The 17,508-nt window shown below is 53.7% G+C and overlaps 1 protein-coding gene across 1 annotated transcript in view; it reads left to right on the top strand.

Moving 5' to 3' along the window:
* The window catches only part of TRIM9 (tripartite motif containing 9), a gene marked incomplete at its 5' end in the record, with an annotated part of 74,001 nt that extends 56,499 nt beyond the window's left edge, over nucleotides 1–17,502 (top strand). Inside the window, 8 exons of the mRNA XM_031066212.1 lie at nucleotides 736–893; nucleotides 3,500–3,638; nucleotides 8,237–8,425; nucleotides 11,022–11,063; nucleotides 12,096–12,119; nucleotides 13,153–13,456; nucleotides 14,501–14,663; nucleotides 16,872–17,502. Coding sequence (XP_030922072.1) covers nucleotides 736–893; nucleotides 3,500–3,638; nucleotides 8,237–8,425; nucleotides 11,022–11,063; nucleotides 12,096–12,119; nucleotides 13,153–13,456; nucleotides 14,501–14,663; nucleotides 16,872–16,934 — 1,082 coding nt within the window. The remainder of the gene's footprint in view (nucleotides 1–735; nucleotides 894–3,499; nucleotides 3,639–8,236; nucleotides 8,426–11,021; nucleotides 11,064–12,095; nucleotides 12,120–13,152; nucleotides 13,457–14,500; nucleotides 14,664–16,871) is intronic.
* Nucleotides 17,503–17,508: the final 6 nt, after the last annotated feature.

A 17,508-nucleotide genomic window follows, 5' to 3' on the forward strand; every position in this document is an offset into this window, starting at 1 on the left:
TGGGTTTGCATCCCAAATCTGTGTCACAGCACCAGGGGAGGGAGGGTTGTTGCTGAGGCCTCCATAAAGAGCAGTCCCAAGGCATCCCACACCCACTGGCAGCCTGCAGGATGCAGCCCAGCAGGTGGAGGAGTCACAGAGGGGGAATGCTGGGCAAATCCAGCTTTTTCCCAGGCATCCATGGCTCCTCCCCATCTTGTCTGGCTTCTCCACGTCTGCTTCCAATGGCTCTTGTCACTTGGGGCAGTGAGGATGAGGATGGTGGATGAGCAGCTCTTTGAGAGGTGAGTCCCTGTCACTCCTCCCGTGCTTTTCAGAGCAGCAGTGGGCTGTGGGACACATGTGGAGATGCCCAAACACAGCAGCAAAATCCCTGGCAGTCCTTTCTGCCCCCTGTGCAGCTGATGGCAGCCAAAGGGGGTCCTCAGCCCCCTCAGTTTTATCGCAGTGGATTTATTGAAGGGAAGAGCAGGGCTGTAGATAAGCTCAGAACCTGTGGGAGAATTGTCCCAGGTTTGGGACTGGCTGCATGAAAGGTCCAGGCAGCTCAAAACAGACACATTGTGCTGCCATAATTCTCCAAAATCAAATAGAAAATGGGAATAAAGCAGAAAAGCTTAAAGCAGGGGGGAGGAATTCAGTGGGAGAAAAATCCTTTCTGCTGCCGTCCCACCCAGGCAGCAACTGCACCCTGCATCCCCCAGGGTTGCACTAATTGCACTAATTGGTGATTAGTCTCGTCCCCAGTGCCGGCCCCGCCGATCCTGCAGCTGGAGGAGTGCTGCACCCACAACAACAGCGCCACCCTGTCCTGGAAGCAGCCCCCGCTGTCCACCGTGCAGGTGGAGGGATACATCCTGGAGCTGGACGATGGCAACGGCGGCCAGTTCAGGGTACGTGCATGGGAGGGGAGCTTCTGCCTCCAGGGATTCCTGCCACGGGATTTATGGGGATGTTCTACCTCCAGGGATTCCCTGCCACAGGATTTGAGGGGTTCTTCTGCCTCCAGGGATTCCCTGCCATGGGATTTATGGGGGTGTTCCACCTCCAGGGATTCTCTACCACAGCATTTGGGGGATATTCTGCCTCCAAAGATTCCCTGCCATGGGATTTCAGGATCTGGGGGGATGTTCTGCCTCCAGGGATTCCCTTTCACAGGATTTGGGGGGATGTTCTGCCTCCAAGGATTCCCTGCCATGGGATTTCAGGATTTGGGGGGATGTTCTGCCTTCAGGGATTCCCTTTCACAGGATTTGGGGGGTGTTCTGCCTCCAGGGATTCTCTGCCACAGCATTTGGGGGATGTTCTGCCTCCAGGGATTCCCTGCCATGGGATTTATAGGGATGTTCTACCTCCAGGGATTCCCTGCCACAGGATTTGAGGGGTTCTTCTGCCTCCAGGGATTCCGGGAGTCCCTGCCACAGGGTTTGGGGGATGTTCTGCCTCCAGAGACTCCTTGCCACGGGATTTGGGGGGATGTTCTGCCTCCAGGGATTCCCTTTCACAGGATTTGGAGGGATGTTCTGCTTCCAGGGATTCCCTGCCATGGGATTTATAGGGGTGTTCCACCTCCAGGGATTCCCTGCCACAGGGTTTGGGGGATGTTCTGCCTCCAGAGACTCCTTGCCATGGGATTTGAGGGGATGTTCTGCCTCCAGGGATTCCCTTTCACAGGATTTGGGGGGTGTTCTGCCTCCAGGGATTCTCTGCCACAGCATTTGGGGGATGTTCTGCTTCCAGGGATTCCCTGCCATGGGATTTATAGGGATGTTCTACCTCCAGGGATTCCCTGCCACAGGATTTGAGGGGTTCTTCTGCCTCCAGGGATTCCCTGCCATGGGATTTATGGGGGTGTTCCACCTCCAGGGATTCTCTACCACAGCATTTGGGGGATATTCTGCCTCCAAAGATTCCCTGCCATGGGATTTCAGGATCTGGGGGGATGTTCTGCCTCCAGGGATTCCCTTTCACAGGATTTGGAGGGATGTTCTGCTTCCAGGGATTCCCTGCCATGGGATTTATAGGGGTGTTCCACCTCCAGGGATTCCCTGCCACAGGGTTTGGGGGATGTTCTGCCTCCAGAGACTCCTTGCCATGGGATTTGAGGGGATGTTCTGCCTCCAGGGATTCCCTTTCACAGCATTTGAGGGGTTCTTCTGCCTCCAGAGATTCCCTGCCACAGGATTTGGGGGGTGTTATGCCTCCAGGGATTCCTGCCACAGGATTTGTCCTCATATATATATTTTTTAGGTCATCTCTTCCCTGCTGGGTTGCGCAGAGAAGCAGATAGTGCAGACAAGCTGTGGGGTTTTGGGGTACAGGGTGATTTGAGGGGGTGCAAACGCCTTTCCAGTGGCCACCTTGACTTGGAAACTCAAAGTTTGAAGCTCTTGTTACCCAGAGCAGCTGTGGCTGCCCCTGAATCCCTGCAAGTGTCCAAGGCCAGGCTGGACAGGGCTCAGAGCAGCCTGGGACAGTGGAAGGAGTCCCTGCCCATGGCAAGAGGTGGAACAAGATGGTTTTTCAGGTCCATTCCAACCCAAACCATTCCATAAAAGTCCATATTTTTAGGCTGCTGAATATTTCATGCAAGGCATGCTAATTGCCATGAAAGCCTCGTGGTTTGCCAGCTGCCAGCCAGCAGAGGTGTTTAAGGCCTGAGGGCTTTTAAATTGCTGTAATTACACAATTAAAATATGATTTTTCTCTGATCCAACACACCAATAATTATCCTGGCGTGTTCACATCCACGGAGAGCAGGCACAGGACCAGCCCATTGCACTCTGAATTCACCCACAGTGAGCTCAGGGGTGGGACCTGGAGGGAAGGGAGCAGCAGGATGGGTGTGGGGAGAACAAGGTCAGTGCTTGCTGCTGATAATATTCATCCCCAAAATCCCATCCAGCCCTGCCCTCTGGCACTGGGAGCCATTCCCTGTGTCCTGTCCCTCCATCCCTTGTCCCCAGCCAAAGGGTAATTTCTTAATTGGCCACTGGTGATGGTGTTTTGGATTCAATGGACCAATCTGGTCTGTCTGTATCAGACTGTCTGTAAGGGCATTGAGTTTCTGTATAGTATAGTATAGTACAGTATAGTATAGTATAGTATAGTACAGTATATTGTAGTGTAGTATATATTAACATATTCTATTATATTAATGAATATATTATATTAAAAGTATATGATATATTAAAACTATACAAAAAGAATAGAAGAAAGGATTTCATCAGAAGGCTTGAAAGGAAGGGAAGGAATGATGATAAAATCTTGTGATTCTCAGAGAGTCCGAGACAGCTGGACTGTGATTGGCCATTAATTAGAAACAACCACATGGGACCAATCACAGATGCTCCTGTTGCATTCCTCAGCAGCAGATAATCATTGTTTACATTTTGTTCCTGAGGCCTCTCAGGAGAAAAGATCCTAAGGGAAGGATTTTTCATAGAACGTGCCGGTGCCATTCCCCAGCCTGGGCACTGACAGGAGCCTTTTCCTGCAGGAGGTGTACGTGGGCAAGGAGACCATGTGCACAGTGGATGGGCTGCACTTCAACAGCACCTACAGCGCTCGTGTCAAGGCCTTCAACAAGTCAGGAGTCAGCCCCTACAGCAAGACCCTGGTGCTGCAGACTTCCGAGGGTAAGGAACAGCCTGGACCCGGCCCAGGAGAGCCCGGCCCAGCTCCTGCAGCCCTCCCTGAGCCACCCCTGCAGCAGCAGCAGCACTGACCTGGGGCACAGCTGGGGCAGGAGCTCCCTCTCAGCCTTCTCCTGTGTTCTCTGGGGAGGCACAGGGGCAGTGTGGAGTGCAGGGCGACCCCAAGGTCTGGAAGCGATTGGGATCTGACTCCATGATTCAGAATGCTGAACAATTGCTGTATTAAGCTATTCTATATTACTAATACTAATGTATATATAGTTATTCTATATTATAGAATAGTATTAGTAATATAGACTATATAACATATATTCTATATTACTAATACTAATATATTATTAATACTATACTGAATGACATACTAAACAGATACTATACTAAAGAAAACTATAGTCATGTTTTATATTATTCTATACTAAAGAAAAACCCATGGCTGTCTGAGCCAGCCAGGACACAGCTTGGAGTGATTGGTTAATTAATATAAACAACCATCACCAGAATCCAATTACCAAATCCCTTCAGGTAAACAATCTTCCTGACACATTCCACACGTGCAAAAACAACAGGAGCAGTGAATAGAGATAAGAATTGTTTTCTCCTCTTCTCTGAGGTTTCCCAGGACAGGTCCTTGGGAAGTTGTGCCTGCTGCTCTCTGTGAAGAGAGGTGTTTACAGTTGGGGTGATGTGACACAAAAGGGAAGCTCAGATATTTCCACTGGGTCCATTTAAAGCAAAGCACTGCCAGCATTGCTCCTGAGGGCTGTGCCTGACTGCACAATGCCATGAGCACAGGATCCAGGCCTGGCAGGGCAGGGAGCAGAGGGGCCATGGAGCAGTGTTTGGGTGTCCTGGTGTCCTTCCAGAGCCAGGGAAGCACAGGAGCCCTGCAGCATCGTCTGCATCGCCCCCACACCCACTCAGAATATTAAACACTCCCTTGCAGGCTGCGGGGGGATCTCCCTGCCTGGCTTTAAGTACATTTGTCACACCAGGCCCTTAATCTATTGTGGAAAATTGGTTTATTCCTGACGTGCAGGTGGAGAGTGGCAGGGCAGGCCCCGAGGTGGGAGTGCGGAGCTGCAGCTGGGGAGGGAGGGATCAGCCCCCACCAGCACGTCTGCTGCCCCCAGCCAGGCACAAAACCCTTCTGTGGGAGCTTTCCACGCTTGCTGCAATCCCTTTTCCTTGCTCCCAGACGAAAACCTCTCTTTTCCAAGCCGTGTGAGGGTTTTTCTCAGCAGCATCCAGCTGGCTGGCAGCTGGGATCAGAAGGAAGCACACACAGCTCATGGGGCTGCTGGGGGGTGGAAGGAAAGGGAGAGCCACAGAGCAGCCCTGGGGGCTTTCAGCAAGGAGAAAAATGGGATTTTTGCTGGAAAAATAGAAGACAAAAGCAGAGCAAGCTTGTTTCTCTTAGAGAAATTAAGCTAGTGTCCCTTGCTGTCTGCAGATCACCATTCCAGTTTGGAAAGGGCAGGTCAGCGAGGAATGGGATTCATTCAGAGCTAGAGCAGACAGCAAAGCTGTGACAAACTTCTCACAGGAGAGGCAGGGAGGGCACAGCACAGCACAGAGGCCTTGGCACGTGTGTCAGAGACACCTCAGTGCCTGTTTGCAAACTGAGCAGCAGCAGCAGCAGCACAGGAGCTGCAGAAGTTCCTCTGGAGATCCAGGGAGGGGACAAGCTGCATCCAGCCCCGTGCCAGGTTGGCCAGGACTGCTCCCAAAGCCTGAAAGTCAACAGCTCCCACTCCAGCCTTAGCAGGAGACAGCAGAGCTTTGACTTCTCATCTCCTTTGTGCCTCACATGACACATCTGAGACAAAATTTCCTCATCAAAACCAGTCGGGCTTTAAGTTGTCCCAGCCAGGAGTTCACAGGGTCCCCTCTATGATCTTCCCAGCTTTGATTTCCTCTCAGAGGTGTTCTCACCTTGAGCCAAGCTCCAAAATACAAAGGAATCTGGGAGAAAATAGCTGCTTGTGGCCCCAGCAGGGCTGTGCCTGGGCCATGCCACCAAGGAGAAGTTCCTCTCTCCTTGGCTGCATTCATTCAGCCTTTTCACTTGAATGAGCTCTTGCATTTGTTATTCCAGCACAAAAAAAAAAAAAAAAAAAAAAAAAGCAGGGAGAAAAAGTCAAACAGGCCTGGAGCATTTTGTGCTCTTAGAGGCTGCCTGAGCTCTTTTGGATTGAAAGAGAAATAAATCACATCTGTGTGTGCAGCTTCCGGATATCCCAGTGCCTCTGTGAATGGAGCACATCACAGCCCTGCCTTTGGCTTTTATTCCTGGCTTTTACAGCACCATCAGTCCTTCTTAAGAGCTATTTTGTCTGAAGTAGGCTTAGCTTTTCCCTTCAGCCAAGCTCTGCAGCTTCCTGCAAAGTGGTTGTGTAGGAAGAGAGGACAAAAGAAGGGACAGGCTCGATGTGAAGGGAGAATCTCTCTGAACGTGGCTGTGAGGAATTCTGGCATTGAAGAGCTGGTTTGTAGCTCTGGCCCATGAGATCTTCATCTGCAGCCTGTGGAAGGGAACTGAAGCCTTTCTTCTGCTTTCTGTGAGCAGAGGGTAGTGGGGAGCAAAAGGTCTTGCAGGGTTCAGCATCTGAAGAGAACGAGGATGAGAAGGGGATGTGTCTGGGGCTCTGCAGGTCCTGCCCAGACACAGCAATTCCCAGGTGGAAAATCCCATGGGAAGGCAGCACAGGCAGGAATCTGCAGCAGGAACATCCTCCCAGCCCATGGGAGAGGCACCTTCTGCTCATCCCAAAGGAAACTATGGCAGGTCACTCTTCAGAGCTGGTTCTTGGTGCCACCAGCAGGACAAGGTGGCTCCTGGCTGGGAGAGGTCTGAGCTCCAGAGCCCTTCCATGTGCTGGGGCTTCCCAGGGATGAAGCTCCCTGTCACCAGCACAGCCAAGGGGCAGCAAGGGTGGCAGGTGACATCCTTCCCTTGCACTGTGGCCCCTCGTGAGCTGATCTGGGGCTGTTCCACACAATCCCTGGGAGTGTCTGTCACATCTTAGCCCAAGGCTCTGCCTTAACTTAGTTTCTCCAGCTCCTGAATGAAGCTCAGCTGTGGGCTGTGAGTCTGGAAGTTTCCAAGGTGACCCAGGGCACAGACAAGTCCCAAAGCTTGGCTGGTGGCAGCCCTGCTTGGCTGCCCTGGGGTCTCTCCCAGCCTCCTCCTCCTCCCTGAGCTGGGCAGCCCCTGCTCTCCTGGTTTTCCCTCATCCAGCAGATTTCCTGGCTTCTGGCCAGGCTCCTGCTGACCTCTTTCCATGCTCTGGATGGCAGGATGAAGGACCAGCTCACTCCAGGTGGAGATGGAGAAATGGAGCTCAGCAGTGCCTCCCAGGCTTCTCTCCAGGCACTGAGCTTCCTCCTCCCTTCCCCAGCCAAGCCAAGCACCAGAACCTTTTCTTTCAAGCCCAGCTCCTCACCTGGAGCCCAACTTTAAATTCCTGACCATCCATGGAGTGACCCTGAGCAGCAACCAGGGCTTTTTGACCAGCAGCTTCTGGAAAGGGTGAGCAGCCCCAGGGGGATCAGCCTGCAGGGAGCCTCAGGGATGTGAGGGGCTAATGAGGGAGAGCCATGAGCACAGCTACCCGTGGTAGTAGTTCCTCTCACTCCTGGTAGGGTTAGAAGCTAAACTAATAAACAAACTTTGAGCTCTGTTTGTTGGCTGTTGTGCAATAATTTATCTCCTCTGACCCCACTGACACCCTTTGCTTCCACAGCCTGGGCCACGGCAGCAGCAAGTTGCAGAAGTTACAACCCACCATGCAAAGAAATGTTCCTTTTTTATCTGTTTTCACCCAATTCCCGGCTCAATCCATACTCACAGCAGAGCTGGGAAGGCTGGGGGATGCAGTGTGAATGTGTGGATGGTGGATTCTACATTTTCATGTTAACACAATCCTGGAAGAGGTTAGGGAAGAAGCTGTGGGAGGTGACTGTGGTAGCAGGGAACAGCAACCAATGACCCACGAGGTTCCCTCTGCTCTGACATTTTTGCTGTGAATCCCACAGGTTAAATTCTTGCTGTAAGGCTCAGATGTGTTTTGACAGGTACAAAGGGATACCAAGAACACAACCTCCCGAACAACCCTTGAGTAAGGTGGGTGCTTGGTGGTTCTTAGGGTGATGGAGCTTAGCACAGCCCTGCAAAATGTCACCAGCTGGGTTTCCCACCCCTGGGAAAAGGTTTGGGATGTGTTAAAGCACGATGGGACATGTGCATGGTAACCTGTGGATTTTTTTAGGTGCATTACTGTGAAGAGTTGCAGAACCCCCCCTCCTTTACAGAAAACCAGTTGAATTTGTCACGGGGACACTTTGGAAGATGAACATGTTTTCCTTGCTGTCAGGCTGCCCTGAAGGGCCTCTCTGGGCTGCCCAGCACCAGCCATTCCTGCCCTGCCATGGAGCAGGCTCTGTGCTCTGCCCTGAGCTGGGGCTGGGGCTGGGGAGTGAGAGATCCCCACAGGCCCAGGGATCTCTCAGAGCTGTTTTCTGCTCTCTGCCCGGCAGAGAGCCCATGTCTGATGTGCAGTTTGCCTTGATCTTACGTTTAGACACGCAGTCAGAAGAGCAGACCCTCCCTTTCCCAGTGCCTTTGGAAAGATCGCAGCTTCGTAGAATGAGTCCTTTCTCCTCCACCCTTAACCTGCAACCCAGCTTCTCGGGGAGATCCTACTTTGAGCTAAGATCTTCGGCCCACCAGCTGAGCTTGCATTCTTCCTTACAGTCCCTGAATTCAGCCGGTGAGCTGAGCACCTCTGGCCTTGCCTCTTGGTCTGTGCTTCTGGGCATCTCCAAACTCTCTGTTCTGTTCTGTTCTGTTGTGTTTGTTTTTGCCATGACATGCAGATGGCAGTGGGAATTCTTTCTGTTTGTCAGTGGCCTGCTCCTGCCGCCCAGGGGGGTCAGTGGTGTGCTCCTCCTCTCTCTTCTGGGGTGTTTCAGGTGTGGGCTGATAGAGCAGCACGGTCATTCCTGACTTGTGTGCTGCTCTTGGCAAGGCTGAGCCCTTTGGTGATCATAAATCCCTGAATGGTTTGGGTTAGAAGGGACCTTAAAGCTCATCCACTTCCAACCTCCTGGTATGGGCAGGGACACTTTGCTCTAGAAGATTCCTCATTTCTGGTTTGTGTTGAGCTTGTGTCAAGGGTTAATCAGAAAAGACATTCCCCTGGGTGAAACCTGGGGGAATATCCCCATGCTTTCCTTTCTGAGCACAACCAGGAAACGCAGCCTCTGTTGGGAGATTTGGTCTGTGAAATTAGTTTGGTTGATTTAATCTAGAGCCCTCTTAGGAAAGAAGCAAGTCTGGACACAGGCTGTGGCTTGTTGCTCAGACTGAGGACTCCCCATCCCTGGAAGTGTCTGTCCCAGGCCAGGTTGGAGCAGCCTGGGATAGTAGAAGGTGTCCCTGCCCACAGCAGGGGTGTGGAATGAGGTGATTTGTGTCCCCACCAACCCAAACCAGTTTGGGATTCTGTGATCCCAGCTCACAGCCCGACTTAGGGCCCAGAGACGTGGGCTCTCTTCTGCTCAGCTTTGAGCACGGGGCTCAGCTTTCCCAAACCCAGATGTGCCCATCCCAAAGCCCTGATTCCTGCAGAGCAGAGGGCACCACCCCTGTGATGCCTCTGTGGCCTGGCAGCCCCACACGAGCTCGGATCCATGTGCCCGGAATCGCGGGCTGTGCTGGGATGGAGGCAGCTCAGGCACAGCGAGGGATGGATTTGGGCAGCCAGCAAGGAGCCACAGGGATCTCTCAGAGCTGTTTTCTAACCAATCTTTGCACATCTTCTGTTGCTAAAGATCCTGGGCCCTGATTCTTCCACCACTCTGGATGTACACCACTCCAAAGGCGTTCATTCCCAGCTTTCTCTGGTGGAAGCCCTGGAAGAATGGGGGCCCCCGATTGTTTGACTTCCATCCCATAACACGGAATGAGGAATGCTGCAGCATGGCCCTTGCCAGAATAACCGGGGGAGGGGGGACCCTGCAAACTTTCTTTTCTTTGTGCTTTTTATGTTTGATTTCTCATCGTGCTGCTGTGAGCTGATGGCTTCCAACGCTGTTTTGTTACGGACGTTCCTTCCTTTGTGTCCGGGGTTCTGGGACCCTCCTGTGTGCTGCCCGTGAGCCAAAGCCGTGTGTGCACCTTGGACCTTCTGCAGCCCCACTCTGGGGTGGGGGGACAGGGAAAAACGGGGTCCTGACAGCCACAACAGGGTCTGTGTGTCCCTCACGAGAGCTGGAACGCAGCGATGCACGGAGACCTGGAGAAGCGGTGTTGGAGTCGGGACACGGGGCAGGATTCATTAAAGCAGCCTCAGGAGGAGCCTCTTGGCACAGCACGGGGCACAGCCACAGCCAGGTGCCTTCCCAACAACAGCCAGGGCAGGAGGGGGGAGCCAGGCACAGAGCTGGGCAGGGGTGGCCCTAAAATCCAGCGCCCTTCATGAGTGCTGTCCCACCCAGCGCCAACACAGGGCTTGTGTTGGTGTCCCCTCCTGGTGAGGATGAGCTCCTGGACCAGGACAAGCTCCTGGATCAGGGTAAGCTCCTGGATCAGGACAAGCCCCTAGGTAAGAAAAAACTGCTGGACAAGCTCCTGGATCAGGATCAGGGCAAGCTCCTGGATCAAGACAAGCTTCTAGGTAAGAAAAAACTGGATCAGGGCAAGCCCCTAGGTCAGGAAAAATTCCTGAATCAGGACAAGCCTCTAGGTCAGGACAAGCTCCTGGATTAGGGCAACCTTCTAGGTAAGAAAAAGCTGGATCAGGACAAGCTGCTGGATCAGGACAAGCCCCTAGGTCAGGACAAGCTCCTGGATCAGTCCCTGGCTCCCATGAGGTGCTTGCAGCCAGCAGTCAGGCACAGGAGCATGAAGGGCACCCCAACACATCCTGTCCTTGCAGCTGATGAAGCTACAGCCCTTTGGGGTCTGAGGCAGGTGTCAGCCCCCAGGGATCTCAATTCCAGCTCCTTTCCACCCCAGACCCATCAGGAGCTGCCTTTTCCTCAATCCCTGTCCTTCAAGGAGTGGTTTTTCAGTCAGTTTAGAGAATCTTTACCAAGCAGCCAAGATACTCCGCCAAGGCTAAAATTTCCTGCCTTTTTTTCTGGAGAAAAGCAAAATAATTTGGCATCCTGAGCAGTCAGACTTTATCCAGTCCACACTCAAACTCCCAGGCTGTGTTTGCCACCCCTCTCCGTGCCCTCTGGCTTTTAATGAATCAGGCCTCCCGTGGCTGCTGGGTGCTTAATTAACAATGAATTCAGAGTGTTTGTCAGGAGGTTGTTGTTCCTTAGCTGTGATGTGTGAAATGTAGTATCTCTTTATAGGATGCAATTTTGACACACAAGGATCGCCTTACTCCCAATTAGGCAAGTATCTTAATTACAATTAACTGGCACCTCCTGCCTGTTGCTTCATTCTTTTTATTCTTTTTGCTTTTTTATCTTTTCTTTGGCGACTGAGCAGCGTTTCTCGCTCGTACCCTGCTTGCAGAGCACTCCTGGATGTGACAGAATCATGGAATTGTTGAGGTTGGAAAAGCCCTCTAAAACTGAGTCTAACTATTCCCCAGCACTGCCAAGGCCACCACTGAGCCATGTCCCAAGTGCCACATCCACAAGGCTTTTAAATCCCTCCAAGAATGGAAATTCCACCATTACCCTGGGCAGGAGGCAAATTTGGAGAAGTTATGGTGGCTGGATGATGTAAAGGCATTTTGGTTTTCCCAATAATGGTTTTAAAGGGAAGCCTGAGGTCAGTGCTCTGGAAATGGCCCTGTAATTAAGCACTGATCCTTCTGCTCTCCTCCTCTTTTAAACTGGTTGGATATTAGGAAGAAATTCCTGGCTGTGAGGGTGGGGAGGCCCTGGCACAGGGTGCCCAGAGCAGCTGTGGCTGCCCCTGGATCCCTGGAAGTGTCCAAGGCCAGGTTGGAGCAACCTGGGATAGTGGAAATTGTCCCTGCTCATGGCAGTGGGTAGAACAGGATGAATTTTAAGGTTCTTCCAACCCAAACCATTCCATGATTCTCAGTACATATCCCTGCTCATTAAGGCACTTGAACGCGGCCCAAATGCCGTGGATGCAATTAGCCCCTTTGCAGCTAATTAAAGCAAGGTGGCTGCTGCTTGCCTGTCCTCTTCAGACTGTCTGCAGGGCCAGTCCTGCTCATTCCCCTGGGAGAAGGAGCCTGCAGCCCTGTGGGATTCCCTCCTCACCCCGCACCCTCTCACAGCCCCAGCCCATCCTCGCGCCTCTCGCCCCACCTTGATGCAAAATGCCAACAGATCCATGCTCTGGCTGGAGTCACAGACAAGCAGGAACGGTTTCTCCTTCTCTCCCCTACCCAACCTGACGTGCTGTTTTCTCTCCTGCATGCCTTTCCCTGGGAATGACCACAGTTGACATTAAAAAAATGGTGGCAGGTACGGCACCGCCGTGCGCGGCGCGGGGAGCGCGGGGCGGCCGCGTGCATGGCAGCTGTCCTGTGGAACCTTCCAATAAACCAGTCAATCAGTCTCACATGAGTGGTTTTGTTTTTCAAGCCGCCAGAGCGTTTTGTTGGATGTGTCAGTTCACGTTTTCAGCTGGAGGAAACCACCCTGGGGAACCGGGCTGGTGGCTTGTGAATGACTCCCTGTCCCTGTGTCTTGTCGTGGACGTGACACTGTGTCTGTCAGATTTGCAGTAACCAAGTCCTGTGCATTCAAACCAGCAGCCCTACAGAATCCTGGAGGTTTTGGGGCATTTTCCAGCCTTCCCTAGAGTTCTTGTCTTAGGTGTGGCTCGTTGCTTGGCAGGGAGGTTTCTTTGTGTGACAGTAAATGAAGATCTTTGTGTGTGCTTTTGGTTCCCAAAAACAGCCCTTAAATACACACACAGAGTTTATCTGCTGATCCTCAGTCCCCTTCCCACACTGACCTGACTCTGCAAACTGATAACACTTGGTCCTGAGAGTAAGTTACGTTCCAGGCCAGGCTGGACAGGGCTTGGAGCAACCTGGGATAATGGAAGGTGTCCCTGCCATGGCAGGAGTTGGAACAAGATGGGCTTTAAGATCCCTTCCAACCCAAACCCTTCCACAATTCCATCATTCTGTTAGACCATGGAGATCTGGTGAGGATCACATCTCCAGCAAGGGCCAAATTTTAGGAGGCCTTGAGGATCCTGCAGGCTCACGAGCCGAGACATTGGGAACCATGGAGCAGCAAGAGCGAAACTCCTCCAAGTCCTGGCCATAAAACCTCAGGCACACTGGCAGCTGCAGCCACAGGAGCTCAGAGCATCCCTGCGTGGTGGAAGTTGTCTCTCTGTGGTGGAAGTTGTCCCTCCCTGGTGGAAGTTGTCCCTCCCTGGTGGAAGCTCCGTGTCCTGCATGCAGCATGCCCCGTCCGTGTCGCTGCCCGCGGCCCCGGCGCGTCCCCACCGCGCTAACCCCGTCTTGTTTGTGTGTTCCAGTTGCTTGGTTTTCTTTCGACCCTTCCTCTGCCCACGCTGACATCATCTTTTCCAATGACAACCTGACTGTCACCTGCAACAGCTACGATGACAGGGTGGTGCTGGGGAAAACGGGCTTTTCCAAAGGGCTCCACTACTGGGAGCTGTCCATCGATCGCTACGACAACCACCCCGACCCGGCCTTCGGCGTGGCGCGCATCGACGTCCTCAAGGATGCCATGCTGGGCAAGGACGACAAGGCCTGGGCCATGTACGTGGACAACAACCGCAGCTGGTTCATGCACAACAACTCCCACACCAACAGGTAGGTGGTGCGTTTTAGTTCAGTGGTTTGCTCTGTCTCACCCCTCGAAAATGTCGGGGTTATTCCAAGCCTGTGATCCTCTCCCCTGAAGTGTCGTGGATCTGTAATCCCATTGGCCCAAGGCTTATTCTGTGCCCACTTTGAATCTCCCTGTTAAGCTGTGGGGGGAGACCACAGAGTCTCTCTTGGCCCTTTGCTCCCTTGGCTCTCCCTCTCTCCCCCTCCCTTCCCTTTCCCCCTTCTCCCTCACGAACCCTGCTGCTCCCAGGGGTGGGACCCCCAATAAACCCTCAGCTGATGAGCACCCTCAGAAGCTGTGTGGAGTCTCCTTGCCTGCTTGCTGCTACCAGTGAACACACAGCCCCCCAGGGATGCCCCCAAAGGAACTGCATCAGGCAGGGACAGGGGCTTCCCCCCAGACACCACAGCCCAAAGAGCCTGTGGCTTTGAGAGTGGCACCTACAAGTGTCCACAGGGAGGGTGACATCAATCCTGGTCGTCTCTGTTGGAGGATGTGCCCTTCCCCCAGTGGGGATTAGGCCCTACATGCTTGGTGCTGCCTTGTTCAATGTTCCTTCCCTGTCTGCCACCACTTTTTCCATGCTGGCTCTTCCTGCTGGCATCCCTTTCCCAGTGACAGCCAAATCCTTGCAACTCCTGCAGCAACATTTGCCTTGATCCCTGTGCCACTGCTCGTGTTCCACGTGGGACTGGGGACTTCGGGGAGAGCCTGGGGTCACCTTCCTGCAGGCTGTTCCCTGACGGATCAGCAGGTTTTGGTGTGGCTTTGCTCCACAGTTCCACCTGCTTTCCCCCGTGGTTGTGTCACCGTAGCTGCTCTCAGGGTGGCTTTTCCTTGGGGACATCATGGCAAGAGGAGAGCAGCTCCATGGGAGGGTAGAGGAGGAGGTTCCCAGGGAATGCTGAGCATGGCTGGCATGGGAGCAGGTCATGGCCTGGCTCCTGGTGTTCACCATCATCAGTCCTTGGGCTCCATGGCCTGAGCCAGGAGCACAGGGGCCACTGAGCCTTTTCCTCCCACAGAACAGAGGGCGGGATCACGAAAGGGGCCACGGTGGGAGTGCTGCTGGATCTGACCAGGAGGACTCTGACCTTCTCCATCAACGAGGACCAGCAAGGGCCCGTGGCCTTTGAGAACCTGGAGGGTCTCTTCTTCCCCGCCGTCAGCCTCAACAGGAACGTGCAGGTACGGGCTTGGTCAGCTCTCTGGAGCAGGGAGTGACACTCCCAGCAGTGGGAAGGGGTGACCTTGCTGTCACACTCCCCCTCATGCTGCTGTCACTGCAATGGTAGCGGGAGCAGGAGGGTTCTTGTGCAGCAAGGGTGGCTTGGAAGGAGCTAAACTTGCACCCTAAACCACCTGGGAGTCTCCAGAATCAGGACAGGCTCCCCTGTAGCCTCATTCCTCACTCCAGGTTCCTCCCTGAGGGCTGCTGAAGCACCAGGGTTCTCCAGCCCTCCTTGGGGTGGGGTTTGATAATGCGTTTGTGATGCTCCCTCACAAGAGCCTCACCAGCTCCTACAGCTCTCCCAGGTCCTGCATGGACCATCAGCAGGGAGAAAGGCACCTTTCAAAGCCTGTTTGCCTCTGGGACATTTCAAACCCCTCTTCTCTCCCTCTCTCCCAAGCTCTCAGCTCTCCTGAACATCCCCAAGCGGTGCCACCATTCCGGTATTTCCATCTTTCATTTCTCTTCTCACTGACCACATCCCTGCTCTCCTCTGTCCCAGGGAATCCTGCACACCCTGGCTTTGACACATCCCCCCTGGCACTGCCTGCACCTCCAACCCTGCACAATGCCCAGGCACATCCAAGGACACGGGAGGGATCATCTCAGGGTGCCCAGCATTTTGGCAGGGTCTTCTACAGTGGGTGTCAGACCTGGAGAGAGGCTTTGGAACAGAACCTGGAGTGACAGGAGAAGGGGGAATGGCTTCCCAAAGGGCAGGAGGAGATGGGATATTGGGAAGAAACTCTTCCCTGTGAGGGTGGGGAGGCCCTGGAATAGAATTCCCAGAGCAGCTGTGGCTGCCCCTGGATCCCTGGCAGTGCCCAAGGCCAGGCTGGATGGGGTTTGGAGCAGCCTGGGATGGTGGAAGGTGTCCCTGCCCATGGAAGGGGGTGGAATGAGGCTTTGAGGTCACTTCCAACCCAAACCATTCAAGGATTTTATGATCACCTCTGTGCAAGGGCAGAGGCACCAAGTGGCCTCTGTGAATCAGGGATCCATGGATCAGCACATGCTCTGCTGTGTTCATCCAAGGACACAGGACATGTCCAGGGCTTGCTGTGCTGTCACCAAGGCAGTGACAATTTTCCAGCAGCACTGAAACAAAAGTGTGATGGGACCATCCCAAGCTTTGGGAGCATCCTTGCCAAATTTTCCCACCCTAAGAGGGTCTCACTGGCAGGGGAGTCTGTCTGGCTTGGAGAAATGTTTAATTAGGAAACACTAACGAAGCCCATGTTGTCTGTGCTGGGTTTAGAGTATTTTGCTGTATTAATTTGGTGTGGTAACAACATCCTGCTGAGTGCTGGGTTTAACTCCTACCTCAGTCCTCTACACAGCCATAAGGGACAAGGCATCTCTGTAGCCCCTTAGCTTTGTGAGTTCCCTGGGCAAGGCAGTGCCTAAATCCTCTGACAGCACAGAAATCCCTTGGGATGCTGATAAAAGGCTGCTAATTAAGCCAAGCCATTTATTATGCTTTTTTAGAGGTATGTGCCTAATTGAAAACAACTCTAATCAGGAGGGAAATCTCTGTATTTTAGACAGTTTTCTTCAAATCTGTATCTGAAGGGGAAAAGGCTGCTGCTGCAATAAAAGGAGGAATTGTGCTCTCCTCCCAGATGAAAGCATTTGTGGAGGGAGCTGAATTTCACCAGTGCCTGTGTGAGCATGGCCCTGCCCCAACATCCTGATGCTGCTCAGCTTCCCCACCACAAAGCTCCCTCCTCTCACCAGCAATCAGCCACATCCCTCCCACTGTCCCTGTCCCCTCTCTGTCCCCATCCCACTCAGCTCAGGGGCTTCTCCAGGATCTCCTCTAGTGTCTTCACTGTCCTTCAGGTCCCCCTTTGTCCATCTCACCTGCACTAAGACCCAGCCCCTGCCATGTCCCACCTCTCTGGCAGCCAGCTGTGGGATTTCTACACAGCCAGCTGGGAATATTTGGGGCTTGGTAGCAGCTCACTCCAGCAGCACAGAAAAGTGAGGAACAAACCAGATGGAGCCACTGCCACACTTCTGGGGACACCCACATCTCCAGTCACATCCTGCCTGTCCCCAGCGCTGCTCCTGCCCTTTCTGGGGACAATGTGCCAGCTGCCACGCCACCAGCTGTCCCAGCAGGCACACTGGGACACAGCTGAGACCCGTGTCTCTCCCTGCAGGTGACGCTGCACACCGGGCTGCCCGTGCCCGAGTTCTACGCTTCGCGCTCGGCCATGCCCTGAGGATGCTCCCGGAGCCGGCTGCCTCTTCTCGGGGTGAGAGGAGCCAGCCCGTTCCCTCGTGCAGGACAAGGCCAGGTCCCTGCCCAGCTGCTGGGTCCCTGCTCGGCCTCTGGCTGGAGATGGGCAAGGAATCAGGAAGGAAGGTCCTGGCTTTGGGCCGCCTCCGCTCTCCGGCCTCCGCGCTGTCCCGTGTGTGTGCGCTTCGCTCTTTAGCTCTCCTTGGCTGATGAAGTACCTAGGTAGCCTGAGCTGTTCTCCTGTGTCTGCTTTTAGGTTTGGTTTTCCTCATTTGAGTTGGGGTTTTGGGGGAGGGGGGCAGTTCTGTCTCGCTTTCCCCGCCCGTGGGGGCAGCCCGAGGGTCCCCACCACGGGAACGCTTCCGCCCACGCCAGCCTGGTTACTTTGCAGGATTGTTTCTTTCCCCTGTGGCCTTTCTTGCAGAGCACCCTCGGTCATGTGTAGAGGTGGGTCCTGGATTACCAGTCAGTCTCCATGTCCTTACCAAAACACCCCACTCTGTCCTGTGTCCCCCTGGGGCACCTGGGGGGGGCAGGGGGTGGCCGTCCTGTCCCCA

This window comes from Geospiza fortis, unplaced genomic scaffold, assembly GCF_000277835.1.
Source record: "Geospiza fortis unplaced genomic scaffold, GeoFor_1.0 scaffold23, whole genome shotgun sequence".
In the NCBI taxonomy this organism is placed as follows: domain Eukaryota; kingdom Metazoa; phylum Chordata; class Aves; order Passeriformes; family Thraupidae; genus Geospiza; species Geospiza fortis.